Raw genomic sequence first — 18,698 nt, 5'->3', positions numbered from 1 at the left:
AAAGAGAGAGTTGCGTTTTATGCGCGCGCTTATAGAAATCTCGTTATACTCCAATTGTGTGTGTCTATTTAGATATTTACCTCAATTTGTTCTTCAGATTTGCTACTTCACGCGTAAGTTCCTCTTGAGATTCCAGCATATCATCCATCTCTCTTTGAGCTTTTCGTTTCATAGCCTTATGTCTACTGATTTCCTCTTCCGCTTCGTCTAATTGTCTCTTAAGTGTCTTCATTCTAGCATTTACTTTTTCCACCTGTTCCTTATATTGATCAGCGTTTCTCCTCTCATCCTCCAATTGTAAACTCATTTCTTTCAATTTCTTTTCCAATTTACGATTGATCTTTTGTTGAGCAAACCTTTCCTTAGCTTCGGTTTCCAATTGTTCGTCTAAGTTATTGATCTTAGATTCCAATTGTTGTATCGTAGCTTTTGTCTTAGCACGTTGAGCAGTTTCCAATTCGGCAAGTTTAGCCTTCAATTCCTTGTTTTGTCTTTCCAATAACATTCTGTGAGATTCGAGTTTCTGCGTCGTAGATCGTTCGGTAGCCAAATCGGTGGACAATTGTTCTATCGTGATCTGTCCCTTTCTCGCACGATCCACTGCTACCTCTGAAATGGATTGTTCCTCTTCCAGTTCCTCTTCCAAAGTAGCAATTCTTGCTTCGAGTCTACGTTTCTCGTCTAACATCAATGTTCCTTTATTGGCGTTATTATTAACTTCCTCTTGAAGTTCGTCTCTCTCATTTTCGGCCGCTCGTCTGGCACGTTCGCTGTTTGCGAAATCTTCCGTCAACTGCATCAAATCAGCTTCAAGACTCTTAACTTTTCTTTCGGATTCTTTCGCACCGGCCGCCAATTCGTCTCTAGCAGCTCTGAATTCTTCTATTTCTCTGGTATAATCCTTTATTTGTGCTTGCAATTTTTTCAATTGTTTCAACGCATCTTCTTTTACTTTATTATGAATCTCTAATTGTTGTTCCATGTCCTTATAATCGCTCTCCATTTTTTTACGTTGAGCTATCGCAGCTGCTCGTTGTTTCCTTTCATCCTCCAACTCAGCTTCAAGATCGCGCAATTGTTTGACCAATCCTCGACGTTTCTCTTCCGCTTGTTCTTCCTTCGCTAGAAGATCTCTCTCGAATTGTGCACGCAATGCTTGCATGTTCACTTCCAATCTTAATTTGGCATCTTCCGTGAATTGCAACTCGTCTTCCAGTTCTTCAACTTGAGATTTTTGTTCAGCTAATTGGGATTCCAATGCGCGTTTGGCTTTTTCCAATTCGTGTACGTTTTTATCAGCGGTACCTTGATTGTTCACCAATTCGTCTAATTCCGATTGAAGTCCACGACGACCTCTTTCCAATTCTTCAACCTTCTCGTTGAGTTCGTCCAATTCGCGCGTTAACGAAAGGACCCTGGTTTCCTTTTCTCGAGCTTCTCTTTCCGCGTTGTCTCTCTGTTCCGCATATTGTTCTGATACAGCTTTCTCTTCCGCAAGCACCTTGTCGAAATTCTTCTGTTTCTTTTCCAATTCCAATACCTTGGCACGTTGCACTTCCAATTCTATGATACTGTCTTCCAATTCCGCTTGTATCTTCTTCTTTGATTTATCTAATTTGTCGTTAGCCGCTTGCAATTCTTCTACTTGTCTTTGAAGAGCTTCGATATCTTTCGTGCAACGTTTTCTACTTTCTTCCAAAGCTGCCGCTGCTTCTGCCTCTTCCTCGGCACGTTTCTTAACTTCGACCAACTGAGCGTTCAAATTTAAAACTTGCTTTTCCAAACCACGTTTAGCTTCCTCTTCTTCTTCCAATTGTTCGTGTAAACTTTCCTTCTCACTTTCAACCGCACGAAGTTTCGAGCTTAACGCCAATTTTTGTCTGGTCTCTTCCTCCAATTGTTGCTGAAGTTCTGTAAATTGCGACTCGCACGTTGCCGATGCTTTCAACGCAGCCGATGCTTTCAATTCCGCAGCTTCTAATTGTTGCATCACGCTTTCAGCCTCCTGTTGAAGTTTCGTTACCTTTTCTGCCAATTCTTGTTTGTTTCTTTCAACTTCACCTAATTTGGCACTAACGTCGGCTAACTGTTGTTCCGCTTGTTTACGACGACGATCAGATTCTTGTCTGCTTGCACTAATTGATCTCAATTCGGTTGCTAAATCTGCATTTTCAGCTTCAAGCGAACCCTTTGCTTTTTCTAAAGCAGCTTTAGTCTTTTTCAAGGCATCCATCTGTTCGTTCAAAGCAGTTAATTCTTGCGTGTGTTTGTGACGCATGTCAGATAACGTAGCCTCGTGTACCGAAGTTTCTTCTTCAAGATTTTTCTTCAAAGTAGCCAATTCTTGTTCTCGTTTACTTCTCAATTCTTGCTGAGCCGCTGTAGTATCCAACGAATCCAACAATTCATTTTTCAAAGCTTCCAATTCCTCGTTCAAGTCTCGTTTCAATTTTTCCGCTTTACTACGCGCCGCCTTTTCAGCTTCCAAATCTTCCTGCAATTCAGCCAATTGCGATTCCAATTCTCTCAAGGCTTTTTGAGCCTGTGCTTTGGCCGCACCTTCCTCGTCCATCTTTGCCATAACTTGATTCAATTCCTCTTCACGTTTTCCCAATTGCAATTGCAATTCTTCAACTTGAGTTTTTCTTTCAGAAAGTTGTTCCTTCAAATCCGATACTTCAGTTTCGACTTTTCTCTTAGATCTATCAACTTCTTGTCGTTGTTGATGATCCTTGAGCAACCTTTCCTCAAGATCAGCAATGGTCGCTTCGTGTTTTGCTTTCAACTTTGACAAATGTTTAGCTTTCTCTTCCTCTTCAGCCAATGTTTGTGATAAATCATTGGCACGTTCCTCAAGAATTTTTTTCTCTTTCAATAGCTTTTGATTAGTATCATCCGAAAGTGCAAGATCTTCTTCAAGTTTTTTAAGTTTAGCATCGCACTGTACCTTTTCCAATTGAAGTTTTTGCCTAGCAGCTTCCTCCTCTTCCAATTGTTCTTCCAAGTCGCTTATGTTCAATTGTAATTTCTTTTTCTCTTGTGTCAGGGCAGCACTCCTTTCTTCCTCCTCTTCGATACGTGCCTCCAAATCATGCAATATTTCTTCCAATTCTTGTTTACGTGCAGCCAATCTCGCACGCATTTCTTCCGCCTCGGCACAAAGTTCAACCTCAGCTTGCAATTGTTCTGCCAACATAGTTTTCTCTTCAATTGCTTGTTGATACTTTCGTTCATATTCTTGCGCCGAGTGTAATTGTAATTCAAGTTTATCACGAACTTGTTTCAATTCGTCTTCCTTTTGAGTAAGTTTTTCTTCTTGTTTCGTTACCTCTAACAATGGTTTTACTTTCGTGTAAAGTCTCCACCATTGCCAATTACGAAGCTTCAAGTAAGCAGCACAATTCCTTTGTATAATACGAATGGCGTTCAATTGTTGCAAACGTTTTTGATAATTGCGACGTGCTAAGAAACCACGACAGAATGCTTGGAAGTTGACGATCAAATCGGTTATCTTGTAATCTCTTTCCTCTTCCAAATGAGCCAAAACACCGGCACGGAAGAAAATTTTTGACTGACCAACACGATATAGGTTAGGATCCAATTCTAATGCTTGAATCTGTAAATCAAGAGAAATTAATTAACGATAAGAATAAATGAACGAACATCATATTTGGATAAAGGAAAGATTTACCAATAAGATTTACGATACATACCATTTTCTCGCAAGCCTTCTTCCCATCCATAAAACCTTTTGGAATAACGTTTGGTGTGAGTAATTCGTAACGTTGTCTAAACTCCTGGAATGGAATTCTATTTGGAAAACCTTGTCTACATATACGTATTCCTTCTAACACACCATTACATCGTAATTGATCCAACACCAAAGGAGCATCGATTTTGCCAGCTCTTTTCTCATGATTTGGAATAATACACCTGACGAAGTTTGGATTGGTATTCTTCAAGGTTAACATTAATTTAGCCAATTGCTCTTTATACAGTTGAGATACAGTTCTAAACATGCCTTTTCTAGTCCTTGCACCAAATTGGGTATCAGTTAGTGCTTGTTGCGCCATTCCTACAATTTCAGCATCTTTCCAAATATGACAAACGAATGGATCCTGTGATGCCTGTAAAAGGCTAACCACGTTCTCGTTCAACGGATCCATGTTTTTCATTAGCCATTTTGCAGCCGAATAATCAACTTTACCGGCATAATGTATTATAGCAAAATCAGCGACACCGCGAAAATCTGTTTTCATAAATTTGGGATGCACGCTGTGCGCACCAACCAACTTCTCGACGAATGTTTTATCAGTTGCTTTGGGGAACCAACATTCTTCATCCAACAAAGCCATAATTCCCATTGGTTTATCGATCAAATCGATCGTAGGTTGAAGATCAAGTCCAAAATCGATGAATTTCCATTCGATACCTTCTCGTTGATACTCCTCTTGTTCAAGAATGAACATTGTATGATTAAACAATTGTTGTAACTTTTCGTTCGTGTAATTAATGCACAGCTGTTCGAATGAATTTAATTCGAATATTTCAAAACCAGCCATATCCAATATACCAATAAAACTGGCACCTTGTCTTTTCGTTCTATCCAAAGATCTATTGATCCTGTTAACTAACCAACGAAACATTCGTTCGTAGCATGCTTTTGATATTGCTTCAACGGCAAATTCTACCTGTTCCTTTGTCTGTGCTTTAGTTACAAAATCTCTACCAACTTTGATTCGAGGCTTTAAGAAAGCTTTTGTCATTTCCGTAACACTCAGACCTAACAAATGTGAAATCTTTTGCGCTACCGTATTGTCAGGTAATGTAGCCTGATCGGAATTACGTTCTTGTCTGAATTGCATTGAACCAAATAGCATCACAGCAGATACAATGCGGAAGATGGATGAAAAATCCTCATTAGTCATGCCCATAATGTGCATTGATTTCACCGTTGAGAAAAATTCAGTGGAATCATCAACTCCAGGTACTGGTAATATACCATTGGATAAAAATGGATAATGCTTGGGGTCTTCCAATATAAATTCCTCTGTAATCATAAAATTCAATCAAATGTACAAAATTGTTAATGACACACAACACACACACACACATATACATTTGTGGACATATATATATATATATACTTTTTTGTTCGGGTGAAGCACCAGCGAGCAATTGATAAAATATGTGAAATGTTCTTTCATCCTTTGCTTGTCTTATGGCTCTTGATTTTTCTAAAAGATACGTCTCAATGTTTGCCCCAGCTATATAACCAGATGCATCGAAATTTATCCTAATAAATTTCCCCCTAAAAAAGAGTGAAAATGTTGTTAATGTTATCAGAACAGAGAGAAAAAGGTTGCTTTTTTTTAGGTGCTTACGAAACGAGACGAGTTGTCATTCTTCACAGTCTTTGCGTTTCCAAACGCTTCTAAAATTGGATTTGCTTGAAGAAGTTGTTGTTCGAGTTCTCCCTATAATAAAATAGAAAATTGTGACTGTGAGTATGAGAGGGGAATTAGTATTCAAATAAAAAACAGAAATTAATCATTTTGGTTAACTTGAAATATTATAAGCATAAGTATATGGTCAATTTTTGATAAAATTCATTATTATAAGTAATTACTTATTGTTGTTATATTTTTTAATAACAGCTAAGCATGAATTATTATAAGCTTCCAATAAAGCATTGCACGTTTAATTTTCTATTGATGAGACAATAAAATAAAACAGAGTTGAGTTTCTGTATAAATATTTCCAAATAAGTTATACAAATACACATATAAGCTAGCTTATTGTTAATTAAACTAACTAAGCTATGATTTAATATAAAATATTAAGTTGGTTAATAATTGTTTTGAACACTGTTGGCAGAAAACCTTATTGGGACAACTTAATAATAGCATTGAACGTTCAATTTTCTATTGATGAGACAAGAAAATAAAACAGAGTTGAGTTTCTGTATAAATATTCCCAAATAAGTTATACAAATACACATATAAGCTAGCTTATTGTTAATTAAACTAATTAAGCTATGATTTAATATAAAATATTAAGTTGTTTTGAAAATTTATTGGACAACTCAATATGATATATAAATTTGACGATTGATATTGCGAATTGGGGAAAATGAAAAATATTAATAACAACACAAAATGCATAATTAGGACGTGAGGACAACAAACAGCAATTGTACAACAAAACGACATCAATATTATTATTATATTATTATTTGTTTTCTCCTTCTCACATTAATTACCGCAAACTTGTCCGACACATTCCCAGTTCCCTGGATCCATAAGCAGCAAGAAAAAGTTAAGAAAAAGATTTGTTTTTTTGTTAGACGACAAAATGAATATTTCATTTATCAAAAATCAATATTGTTAGTATGTAAAAGACAAGAACAATAATAATAATAATATTATATTAAAAGAAGAAATAGAAAAAACAGAAGATAAAGAAGAAGAAGCAGCAGATTGCAATTATTCATAGGAATATCATGAAAATTTGTTTAATTGATTATAGATTTGTTGTTTTATGTCGACTTACTATGATTAACGCCGGACTTGGGGTCTATTGATGAAAGAAGCCAGCCAAAATGTCAGCACCGAAAATGAAACAATATTTTGTTTAATATTAAATAATGTTCTATATATATATATATTTATATATTGATATTCTTTTCCTATTCATCGTATTTTATCACGAGACGAGTTTATGGTGTAACACGTAAAAGGAATCGAAAATGAAATCATGGTAAGTACATGCGACAGGTATGGATATACCTTGTGAAAATAAAAAATAATAAAAATAAAATACTTGTTGGACCATGGTCTCGTATATATGCATTGCTCTCATGGTTCACCAATCTTTGCTGTTACCCGCATATTTCATACACACATATATAATAAAAGTATGTATGTATGTGTGTGTGTGTGTGTATACACAAGATTTTAGTCGTCCTCGCATATTACTTTATAATTTATTTATGTAACAAACTTTCATTGTCCTCCTATACAATTACCAACCTAGTTTAGAAGAACATGAATAATTTATTAATCCTAAATAAAGGATAGGAGATTATTCCTAAACGTGAATGGATTTATCAATTTTTTTGTTTTTTTTGTTTTTTTTTCGGTAAAGTCAAAGACTGCAAGAAAAGGAAGGCTTGTTGTTGACCAAATGTTAACTTGTTGGTTGATGTTTTTAGCTATTGTGAAAAAAAAAAAAACAATGAAAAATATTCCAAGATAATAATCCAAAGATATCCCATAAACATTAATCCATCCAAATAATTGAACAAACTAAACAAGATCATTACAAAACTAGTAAAACATTTTAACCAGTACATTTATTCGTATCCTTTATTAGGACAATTCTAAATGGTATTTTTTTCTCAGTTGAAAACGAGTTTAAGTATCCATTTGTGTGTGTGTTTTTTTTTTTTTTTAATGCATTACGATGAGTCAGTATAATGTTTAAGTAGGTTACGCCTTTTTTTTTGTACGTGTATTATTTATGTGTGTGACTCAAAGTAACTCGAATTGATAAATATGTTTTTATCTAAAAAAGGAAAGGTCCTTCAAGATGAGTTTTCAACACGTTTCTGTGTGTTGTGTTCTTTCTCTCTTTTTGACGCGCGGCGATTATTATTATGAAATAACAAATTCATATTTATTATTAAAATAGATATTACAAAATTATGATCTTTCTAAATAGTTCTCATAATAATTTCATCTAAGATATATTTTAGTACGTTCGATAAACGAATAAGATTCTTTATTTATCGAAGATGACCATGACGTTTATACAACGTCACAGTACGAGCTTTAACATTTTCAGACGACGCATTTGTGAACATGGATATATAACAAAGAGCTTACTGTCTGTATGCAATCGAGAAACGCATAAAGAAAGTCGCTATTTTTAAAGTCACTTCATCATCAGTAATATAACGTTTAAATAAAAGTGAATGGTCGAAGAAATATGTCCAAAATAAAAAAAGGATATGAATAAATGAACAGTTTATTTTAACAATGGTGTAGTAAGTTCATTATCCACTTGTTTTGATAAAATTCAAGATTAGTATATCCGTTAATTAAAAAATGTTGGCAAATTATTATATCAAGTTTGATTGACAATGTTTCTACTAATTTGTCAATAAATATAATTTTGTTATATAAATTTGACTAAACTCATTTATATTTAAACAAATTACTTATTTATATATATATGTTTTATAATATATTAGGTTGATCAGAAAGTAATGACACTTTTTAACCTCAAAATTCAAACAATTTTTTTCAAACAAGTTTATTATCAATTAATAATTAAATTAATTAACTAAATTAATTAATAACGTTATCAACAATCTTTTTCTATCTGGTATACAAATTTGTAATATCATCAATCGATTTTTTGATTTGAAATATTAAAAAACAATTTGACAGGCGTAGTAACGACATTACTTTCCGAACAACCCACTTGTTAAAATTAAAAATATAATCATAATTTTCTTAATTACGTTTTTTTTCTTCTATTTTCATCACGTATAATTATTATATTGATTATTGATAAAAATAAATCGTATACGTGTTAAGATTATCATTGATAAACAATATGTTTCTCTAGATCAATGTAATAAGTTTTTAATGGCCGGATGTATGATCAACTATAATACCATTAACTCGATAAGATTAACAAATATACACGTACGCACGTATATATATATAAAAATAATTAAAAAAAAAGAATCGTGTTAAATGAAATTATACGACGTTATAAATTAGTCCGAATTTAAACAAGCGGTTTTTAAATGATGTCACGTGATTCGGAAATTGAGGTTAAAGTTCCGCTAAATGTATGTTTTGTTGCGGTTACAAAATCATTCTCGATTAACAACAAAAATGCTGACTTCCCCATTTAACTTGAAGAATTTGTTAACAACGTAATCGAATTTAATATTTGACTTAACACATACATATATACATATAATATATATGAAATTAAAAAAATTCATTCTAATGTTATAAAAATAAATAAAGGTTATATAGATGATATCGAATCGGTATCTTTGGAATGTTTTTTTTTTTTTTAAATACACGGTATCTCGATAAAGATCTCGATTTTTATCTCGATTGCAATATCTCGATAACGATTTCAACACACAGCTTGAATTCATTCACGATCGATTTATATTAACACGTTGAGAAAGCTAAGCGAATTCTTTGATTGAAAAAACAGTTGAACGTGTCAGTCACCAGTGACAGACGTGGCTTAAACGGAAAGTCTAGTGTCACTCATTGATGGCTGACATCGCGCTCAACGTGTTATAATCTTATAATATATCTAATTAAAATAAATGATATTTAATATTTTGTGAAAAGATAACAAGATAAAATAAAAAAAAAACAAACAAACAAACAAACAAATTGATCAAAGAATAAATAAAGAACCGAATAAAATAACAATTTTAATCTTAATTTCAATTATACGATCTCGGTTCTTATGAATGAAACCATTTTTGTTTATTTTTGAATTACCCTATAAAGAAAAATAATATTTCTAACATGTACTATGGAGGACGGATTTTGTTAAAAAGAATATCCCTGCATTCCCTGCGTTATGTTCTTACCGCATTGGACTTGGGTTTCGAAGCAGCAACATATGCCAGATATTGAATGACCTTCTTCGTGTTCTCGGTCTTGCCTGCACCAGACTCGCCAGTACACAAGATTGACTGATCCTCACGATCTACGAAATACAACAATAATATAAATTTAAACTATTTCTTAAATGTCAATTTAATGTATGCAATATTTTATTCAAATTATACATGTGTGTGTGTAAAAAGTTGTTAGTTTTGTTTAATAGAATAAAATTGATTTTGTGTTCTATTTTACATTTATTTATTTTAATTTATTTTTATATATATATATTGTACTAGGTTATATTTAATATAAATTCAATTTACATTTAATATTACCTAGTATTAGATTATAATAATAATACTAATATATAGTATAACTAATATATATACATATATAGCATTATTACTATAATAATAAGTATTTATCTTTTATTTTTAATAAATTTTTATATATTATTATTATTATTATTATATTGCTAGATTATAATAATATAATAGTTGTGTAATAAGTCTATACTAATTTTTATTTTATTTATATAATTAATCTAATTTCAATTACCTTGTAACATTGAACGATAGGCCGTGTCGGTGATGGCGAAAACATGTGGTGGTACCTCGTGTCTTTTTATACCCTTATACCTTTCCATTATTTTTTCCGTATAAATTGGCAATCTTTTGTAAGGATTTACCACGACACAGAATAGTCCGGAATACGTCTGCAATTAAATAATAATAACAATAATATTAATAATAATAATAATAATACAATATATAATTATTATATTAATTCATACATTCAAATCGATAATACAAAATTTAATCAATTTTTTAATTAATTAATAAATTCTTAATTAAGAATTATTCTGTGAATGTGTTTCTTTCTAAAAGGTGCAATGCAAATAAAAAAAACAAATGAATAATGGATAACATAATTGTGTTTCTTTCTTTTACTCTCACTTCGTTTAGAAATTTAAGCGCCGTTTACAGTCCAAGGAATTCTAACACCCACGCAATCCCTTCGCTCGTATATACATACATACATACATACATGCATACATACAGACATACATATACATATATATACTACAAACACACATAGAAATGTTGTGGCAAATATTTTATACGTTATACGCCATTTCGTGTCGAGCCAAAGAAAATAAAGCAAACGGTGAGAAAGAAAAATGATTCTCGATAGATTTAGGAAAAGTAACCCATCCCCCACCCACCCCCCACCCAGACACAAATCTATCTTCTCTTCTGTCAAAATCAATGATCGTATTTCAATCATACTTTTGTATATTTTTCTGAAATATTATATAAACGAACAAATTACGTTGAACGTTTTTCTTCAATCATCCTCCACCATTATTCCACCTTAAATTGGGCTGTCCAGAAAATTCATATGCTGATTTTCAGAGAATATTGAAACTCAACGCATTTAAAGTAATTGTTTTGGTTTATATATTTATTAAATAATAAATAAATGTCATTATGTTACACAAACATTCTCCATCTTTATGAGTAACTATCAAAAATTTCGTTCTACCAAAACTTTTCAGGTTTTTTTTTAGATTTTTTCAGGTTTTTTTTTCCAGCACAAATGCTTGTATGCCATCTACTGGAAATCGGCTGAACTTTTTGAACTTTATAGACAACTCTATTATTCTGTCAATAATCTGATTTTTTACTTGTTCAATATTTCTACAAAATAGTGTGTGTATATCTTTGAAAATATTTAAATTTTAGAAGATTGGTTGGGAAACACTGATGGAAAACGGGGCTTTCAAGAAATGACTGAGAGATCGATTTTGTCTATCTCGATTGTACTCTCTTTCTTTTTGCTTTTCTTTTTCATTCTTGCTTTTCACTTTACGTTTTTTTTTCTTCTGTTCCTTTCAAGTCAAAAGAATTCTTTCAAATAGTTGCGGAATGCAAATGTAAATATATATATATATATATAAAAAACTCACATATATATACAGCTTCGAATCAAACTCAACGAGAATCTTAGAAACGTGCAACTTGAAATTTTCGGATGATTAAAAAAATCTTTTACAGAAAAACCAAAAGAAACCACCATCCCTAAAACCCATCACCACTCCAATAATCTCACGTACTATAGAGTAAACGTTAAAAGTTTCGTTTGATATTGCAATCAATTATTATTAATAATTATAATAATAATAATAATAATATACTTTAATAAAAATAAAATAAAAAAGAAATAAATATAAATTGTAAGAGATAATAAAAAAATATAAAATTGAAATATTTAACCATCTTATGTTAGATCATAAACAACAATGTCGATTTCCGCGTTCGTCTTCGAGCAAATAAATAATAATTAGCGAGGTCGTGACACGTTTTTATTGATTTATGCGCATGCATTTATGCAGAGAAAGAAAACAATTTAAAATAGTACTATCGTATTTAAACTGAACAAATGCTCAAAAGAGAGAGAGAGAGAGAGAGAGAGAGAGAGAGAGAGAGAGAGAGAGAGAGAGACAGACAGACACACACATGACGACAAGAATCTCTTTACAGAGATCGAACTTTGAATATGCAGATTATATTTATTTTTTTTTCTTTCAACTTTTCAAAGTGTCAAAGTGTAACACACGTCTGCAGTACGATCCATTTTTTGTCTTCTTCTTTTCTTTTAAAAGATAAGACGAGTTTATTTATTAATGTTTATAAAACCATAGTTTTTTGTTTTCTTTTTATAAAACATTCATTGTGAAATATTACAAACTTATTGGAAAATGTTTGTTTGATTTTTTCAATATAATATGTCATATATTTTTAAGAATCATTATAATATAAGAAAAATGAATAATATATATAATATTATATCGTTTGATATATAAATAAGAAGAAGAAAAAGATTCTCTTTCGCGTGTTATTTCGACGGGTTTTTAACAGCAATATCGTCACACACACCTGCTTTCCTGACTACCTACGACGTGATTCACATTTTCGCTTTCCCTCTGTGGCTCATACGATCTTCCAAGTATTAGTCATTCTTATGAGAAGTTTACTTCTCCCCCATATTTTTTTCTTTCTTCATCCGTTTTTTACTTCAGCGAACAAAGAAAGACTAACACACATATATATATATACATATACATATACATATGCATATTATACTATAAACTGGTAAAATAAGAACAAGGAACCAAGCAAGAAACGTTTCGTAGTTCAAATTTGAGAATTTAATTTTTATTTTTTATTAATATTTATATTATATTACTAATTTATTAAATTATTAATATATATATATATATTAATAATATAATTAATATTTTTTTAAAAATATTTATTGCACGATTTTTCTATCGACGAATATACTCGTCACGGAGAGAAGTGGGTAGGATTTTTCTAACGACGAGTATACTCGTCACGGAGAAAAGTGGGTAGGATTTTTCTAACGACGAGTATACTCGTCATGGAGAAAAGTGGGTAGGATTTTTCTAACGACGAGTATACTCGTCATGGAGAGAAGTGAGTAGGATTTTTCTATCGACGAGTATACTTGTCATGACTCGATTCTGACAAAACAAAACGGTACGTACTGTCAAATGAGATCGCCACAGTTAACTGGTTAATATTTATGTGGTATATTATATTAATCCCTTAAAAGTTTGCAAAGTATATTTTACAAAAAAATTAAAAAAAAAAAAAAAAAAAACAATTCTATTATGCCAGTTTACATTAAAAAGTTTCAACACAAAGAAAAATAGAAAAGAAAAGAAGAAGAAGGAAAAAGAAATAGAATAAATTAAAGCGACATATTAGACAGTTTCTCAAACTGGATACTTAGATCTTCCGCAAGGACACAAAATGGGGGTTTTGTCTTTCAGATTTTGTTCTTTATTTTTTTTTCTGTTTTTTTTTTTTATCTCATTTTCTTGGACTTTTTTCTCTTATTTTACTTTTCTTATTTTATTTCAACGGCAAAACCATTCGAAGGTCCTCGAAACCGGTCTCAGAAGGCTCGTGCTGTCGACCTGCCTAACATTCCCCACCCCCACCAACCCCTTCCCCTACTCCTCCTTCCTTCCTTTCCATAGCTTATGGCCCACTGCAAATAAATGCATCCTTCTCGACTAAAGGATACTACTATGGTACGCACGCAATGAAACAAAATATATATATATATGTATGTATTCCTATAATTATCGTGACGTATAACGTATGATATAAATATCCAAGAATCATTAATAATAATAATAATAACCATAAATGGAAATGCTATTGGGATGGTATTTTCGAAAGGATGCATGGTCGTTAAAACGTCATTTCCAAATTTACTTCAATTTTCCAATTATTAAACTACTGTTGCCAGTATTGAAAGATACGTCATACTTAACACATTAGACATACCACCATTTTCAGTATTTCTACCACACTAGTCAAAATGTTACATGAAGTAGAAATTGTCAATTAAAATGGCGTCAACCAGTCAAAATGACAGGGGTCTGGTATATCTAGTGTTAAAAGTATAATTATAACCTAAAAAAATCGTATCAATTTTTTTTTTTAAAGTACAATTATATAATAATAATAATAATAATTTATTTATAAAAATCGTATTAAATCAAATTGATATTAATATCAATAAAAGAAGAAATATCAAACTAGTATCATTTGTGAATAATAATACGACGAAGTGTATCAGATGTTACACTCTAAGAACAACTCTGCCGTACCGAAAGGGTTAAAAGGTCACAGCACGAAGTCTATTTATTTTGTCGACAAAGAAAGAGAAAGAGAAAGAGAAGAAGAAGAAGAAGAAGAAGAAGAAGAAGGAGAATGAGAAAGATAGAGAAAGAGAATCGAGATCGACGTTTTCGAGTACGAGCTTCGATACTTTCTCGGCTTGTTCAGAAGAAAAAAAAAAGGATAAATAAAACGGATAAGTAAAAGATAGAGAGAAGAAGAAGAAGAAGAAAAATAAAAAAAAGGGGCAATGGGGATGGGAGATAAGAAATCCTTTTATGGAAAAGATCGCAGAAGGTATAAAGTTCGATAAGTCTTAAGGAATCGTGCGTACTCGTTTTGCTTGTAAGATTGCGTCAAAGAGTTGTGTGTGATGCCTTTAAGGCACCGCACCGAGAAAGAAGCAGGTTAAGGACGTTCGTTACTTATAAGGACTCGTCTTTACTTTCTTGCTAGTAAAAATCCTTTTCTTCCATTCTTTTTCTTTTTTCTTTAACTCTTTCCTATCAACATATATATATATATTTATCCTTTCTCTTTCGTATATATAATCCAACTATTTTTTTCTAACCAGTTAACTGTGGCGCCCTCATTTGAAAGTGCGCTAGAATCAAGTCGATCAAAAAAACATAACTTTATTTTATAAAAATTGATTATTTTTCTTACTAATATTTACTTATTTGATTAACATAAACATATATTACATGGACATTAAATTAAAAATAAACGTAATAAAAATTAATTTCTCCATGACGAGTAGACTCGTCAATCATCACAGTTGGAGTATTCGTTTTTTTATTGTATACTTTCGTAGCACAAATTCTCGTTGTGCTAAGTTCGCGTACTACATAAAAATGGACACAGTAACTACTTCTCTTAAATATTTTACAAAAAGTTAACTCTCGGTTCGTACTTAACTCTAAACATTACCTGTAAAAGAGGATATAATTGTGATGTCTTTGTTTATGTTTATAATTGAATATAATATTACGATAACACATCGTTCTCATCGTTCCTATATTTAAAGATAAACAAGTTTATAATCCGTACAATTTTGAATAGATATTTCTATCTACGATCCTTTTCATTCTATATAAATTCAAATGAAATGATTCTACTTATATTTCCGTGTAATGATGAAAAAAGAAAAAAAAAAGAAAAATATACGTCGAAGGAAAAGTTCCGCGTTAGATAAATGGTTAGAGAGATGAACGACAACATTATAATTAGCTTTGTTTTACACGCGATACGCGTTGGACTGACTGCTATTTAAAATGCCCGCTGCATCTTGCTGCGCATGCCCGATTAGAATTTCAACCACCAATGGGTAAAGACCTAACACAACCTAGGCGCGACTTTTCAAAGTTAAATCGAATCAAATAGAATTAACTTATCGATACGTTTTTGTTATGTTTTGTTTTGTTATTCTTTAAATATCAAATAAATATAATAATTTGAATATATTTCTGCAAGAGAAATTTGTTTTAGAGAATATTTTTTTTTCTCTTATTCTTTTCTACTCCGTTTTGTCTTGTAATCGTCAAATTATTCTAATAAAGAACAAAATATTCGCTATTCGTTCGTTCGAGAGAGATGAGTGAGACTACTACTAATACTGTTCACGATCAATACGATACGTGAGGAGATATTATATACTCGAGAGGATATTAAAAGGGAAAAATGTTCTCAGAGGACACATCAAATATGTTTGCGTGAAAACGAGCTCTACGTTTAAACTCTCCTCGGACTCTCCATACACCAAAGAATATTTTGTAAAAACCGGTTTTTCGAATATCCCTCTTCTATATAACGGAAGGTAAAACCAACCTCGTACGTACCCACCTTCTTTTTCGAAACGTAAACGTTTTTAACTTTTTAAATATCTTACATACTACGAATCCTACTACTTTATGAACTCTGACACTTACTTATGGGGAAAAATAAAAATTCGTTTAATCATTTAAAGAAAAAAAAAGGAAAAGAAAAAAACCCCACACATTTTCACAGATACTTTACCTAGAAGAAATAAAATAAGGAAGAATCTTTTCTTTCCTTTAAAAAAAAAAAAAAATAGAACGAGAGAGGGGGTCAAAAAGAAACTACGTTGATCAAGAAAGAATTCGAAACATTCCAAAAGGTGGAGAATACAAGATTGGGGAGGGGGGAATTTTAAAAGATCTTCTGTCCAATCCACAAGCCATTTTTTCCGAGCATGAATATAATCGTACGACCAATCGTCGCAAAGAGTCCGAGAAACTTTTATTATCTGTCCTTTAGTCATAGATATGTGTGTGTGTGTGTGTGTGTATAGGACAAAAAGGGCGCGGCACACAGGGTGTAGTAGAAGAGATTCGTGAACAACAGTTGAATGATCTCTTTTTAACAATTCTCTCAAATACATTTCACGTGTAATTCGCGCATAATAATAATAATAATACCGTTTCAAAAATAATTCAAAAGACAACGACAATAATAACAACCGACAACAACAAACAACAAGAAGAAAAATATAATAAATAATTCTGTCCGCCGCCATTGGACAAAAATTTTTTTTTACGACTTTCTTCATCCATCCATCCATCCATCCATCCATCCACTTAACATTTATTAAAACGTGCCTAAAAAGGAAAAATAAATAAAAAAAAAAAAAATCAAGTCTTGTCTCGTATCGAAGCATGACGTCACCTACCTACTTCAGAAGAATCGCGTTGCTCTTGTGGTATGTGATGTGTGTGTGTATATAATATGTTCGTGAGAGAGAACCGATGCGTATGACGTCACTCATGTATTACCATGCATACTTTCGTGGTGCGGAGAGTAAATGAAACGCGTGGAGAGCGTACGATTGCCTCGAATATGTCCTCCCCCCTCTCCTCCTCCTACCCACCCTCCTTCCCCACCTCCTCCTCCTCCTCCTCCTCCTCCTCCTCTTCTCCATTACTTTTATCGAATAACAATGTCATGGCATTGGTTCGTGTGTATATGCTGAAGAGCGAACTCGTAGAAGGGTTCTTCTTCTCCTCTTCATGAATCTCATGGCAAACATTGGCGACATTTTTTTCTCCTTTTTTTTTTTTTTTTTTTTTATGGAAACATGACGCGAACATATATATGATGACTGTGATACACTTGGGTAACCTCGATTCGATTAATTATTTGATTAGTCTATCTTTGAAAATGTAGAACGCACGATCGATCGATCTAACGTAGAATGAATCATTCGTACGAATCGTTCAACTTTGTCCTTAAAATATTTTTTTTTTTTTTTTTTTTTTTTTTTTTTAACAGGTTAACTCTGTGATCGACGTGTATACACGTCATGAGAAAAGTCGCACGATTTTGTGCATTGACACGAAGTACACTCGTCATGGAGAAAAGTTGTACGATTTTGTGCATTGACACGAGTATACTCGTCATGAGAGAAATGGTACGATTTTTCTATCGACGAGTATATACTCGTCATGGAGAGAAGTGGAACGATTTTTCTATCGACGAGTATACACGTCATGGCTCGATATTCTGACGATACAAAAAAAAAACGGTGCGTGGTTTTCATACGAGCGCGTGCCACCACAATTAACTGGTTAAAGTATCTTTAAAAATAAATAATTTAGATACCTTTAATAATTAATTGGTCAATAGAATAATTATATTATTGTGAGTATAACACGATAAATAATTCGGAATATCAAAGTTTAGTAAGATCCACTTGATAATTGTCGATTAAGGAATGGGGGAAGTATAAGGATGAAAAAGAAGGTAGGAAGGAAGGAAGGAAGAAAGAGTACTTGAAATGTTTGAGTAGGATGAAAGAAGATGTGATTAATATATATATATATATTAGAGGATAGACAAGGGATGTTAATTAAATGTGACCATCTACGATCTCTATTCTAATACAAATTACGTGGGTTGTTACTCGAAATACGTAGGCGATAAATAGGATAGCTAGTTCTATAATACTACTATGTATATATATATATACAGATAATGGAACGTTGTTGATGGTAACAAGAGAGCAACTAGCAAGCCTAGTTAACTAGGCTAGTGCTTGGCTAGGATAGATAATATACGTAAATCGTATAACGTTATTAAACAACGTAGATCGTTAGCCTGACGTAATCCTGTGATCGAATTGATATCCACCATTACCACCTCCTTCCTTCTCATCTCATCATTCTCTTTATTACCACCTTAAACTTAAACTGTTTTGGCAATAATAATTATCTCATCATCATCGCGCGTCATCGTCATCGTTATCATCATCATCATCAACGATGAGAGTTTATCTTCGACAAGGTAACTAACTATTAGTAATAGGATTAAA

The 18,698-nt window shown here is 32.2% G+C and overlaps 1 protein-coding gene across 5 annotated transcripts in view; it reads right to left on the bottom strand.

The window, feature by feature from the left end:
• The window catches only part of zip (myosin heavy chain 10), a 28,007-nt gene that overhangs the window by 3,128 nt on the left and 6,181 nt on the right, over nt 1-18,698 (bottom strand). The window contains exons 2-9 of one of the 5 annotated variants that reach the window (XM_015324590.2): nt 10,212-10,368; nt 9,638-9,756; nt 6,553-6,576; nt 6,254-6,298; nt 5,385-5,477; nt 5,148-5,310; nt 3,714-5,050; nt 81-3,616 (exon numbers count right to left, since the gene is read on the bottom strand). In XM_015324590.2, coding sequence (XP_015180076.1) covers nt 81-3,616; nt 3,714-5,050; nt 5,148-5,310; nt 5,385-5,477; nt 6,254-6,298; nt 6,553-6,576; nt 9,638-9,756; nt 10,212-10,368 — 5,474 coding nt within the window. The remainder of the gene's footprint in view (nt 1-80; nt 3,617-3,713; nt 5,051-5,147; nt 5,311-5,384; nt 5,478-6,253; nt 6,299-6,552; nt 6,577-9,637; nt 9,757-10,211; nt 10,369-18,698) is intronic. The other 4 variants (XM_015324592.2, XM_015324591.2, XM_015324593.2 and 1 more) reach the window with 4 other exon arrangements.

The sequence above is a fragment of the Polistes dominula genome, unplaced genomic scaffold, assembly GCF_049000335.1.
Source record: "Polistes dominula isolate Pdom_NZ unplaced genomic scaffold, Pdom_raw_medaka contig_29, whole genome shotgun sequence".
NCBI classification, from domain to species: domain Eukaryota; kingdom Metazoa; phylum Arthropoda; class Insecta; order Hymenoptera; family Vespidae; genus Polistes; species Polistes dominula.
The sequence above is the reverse complement of the archived record's forward strand: the minus strand, read 5'-3'. Positions and strand labels throughout refer to the sequence as shown.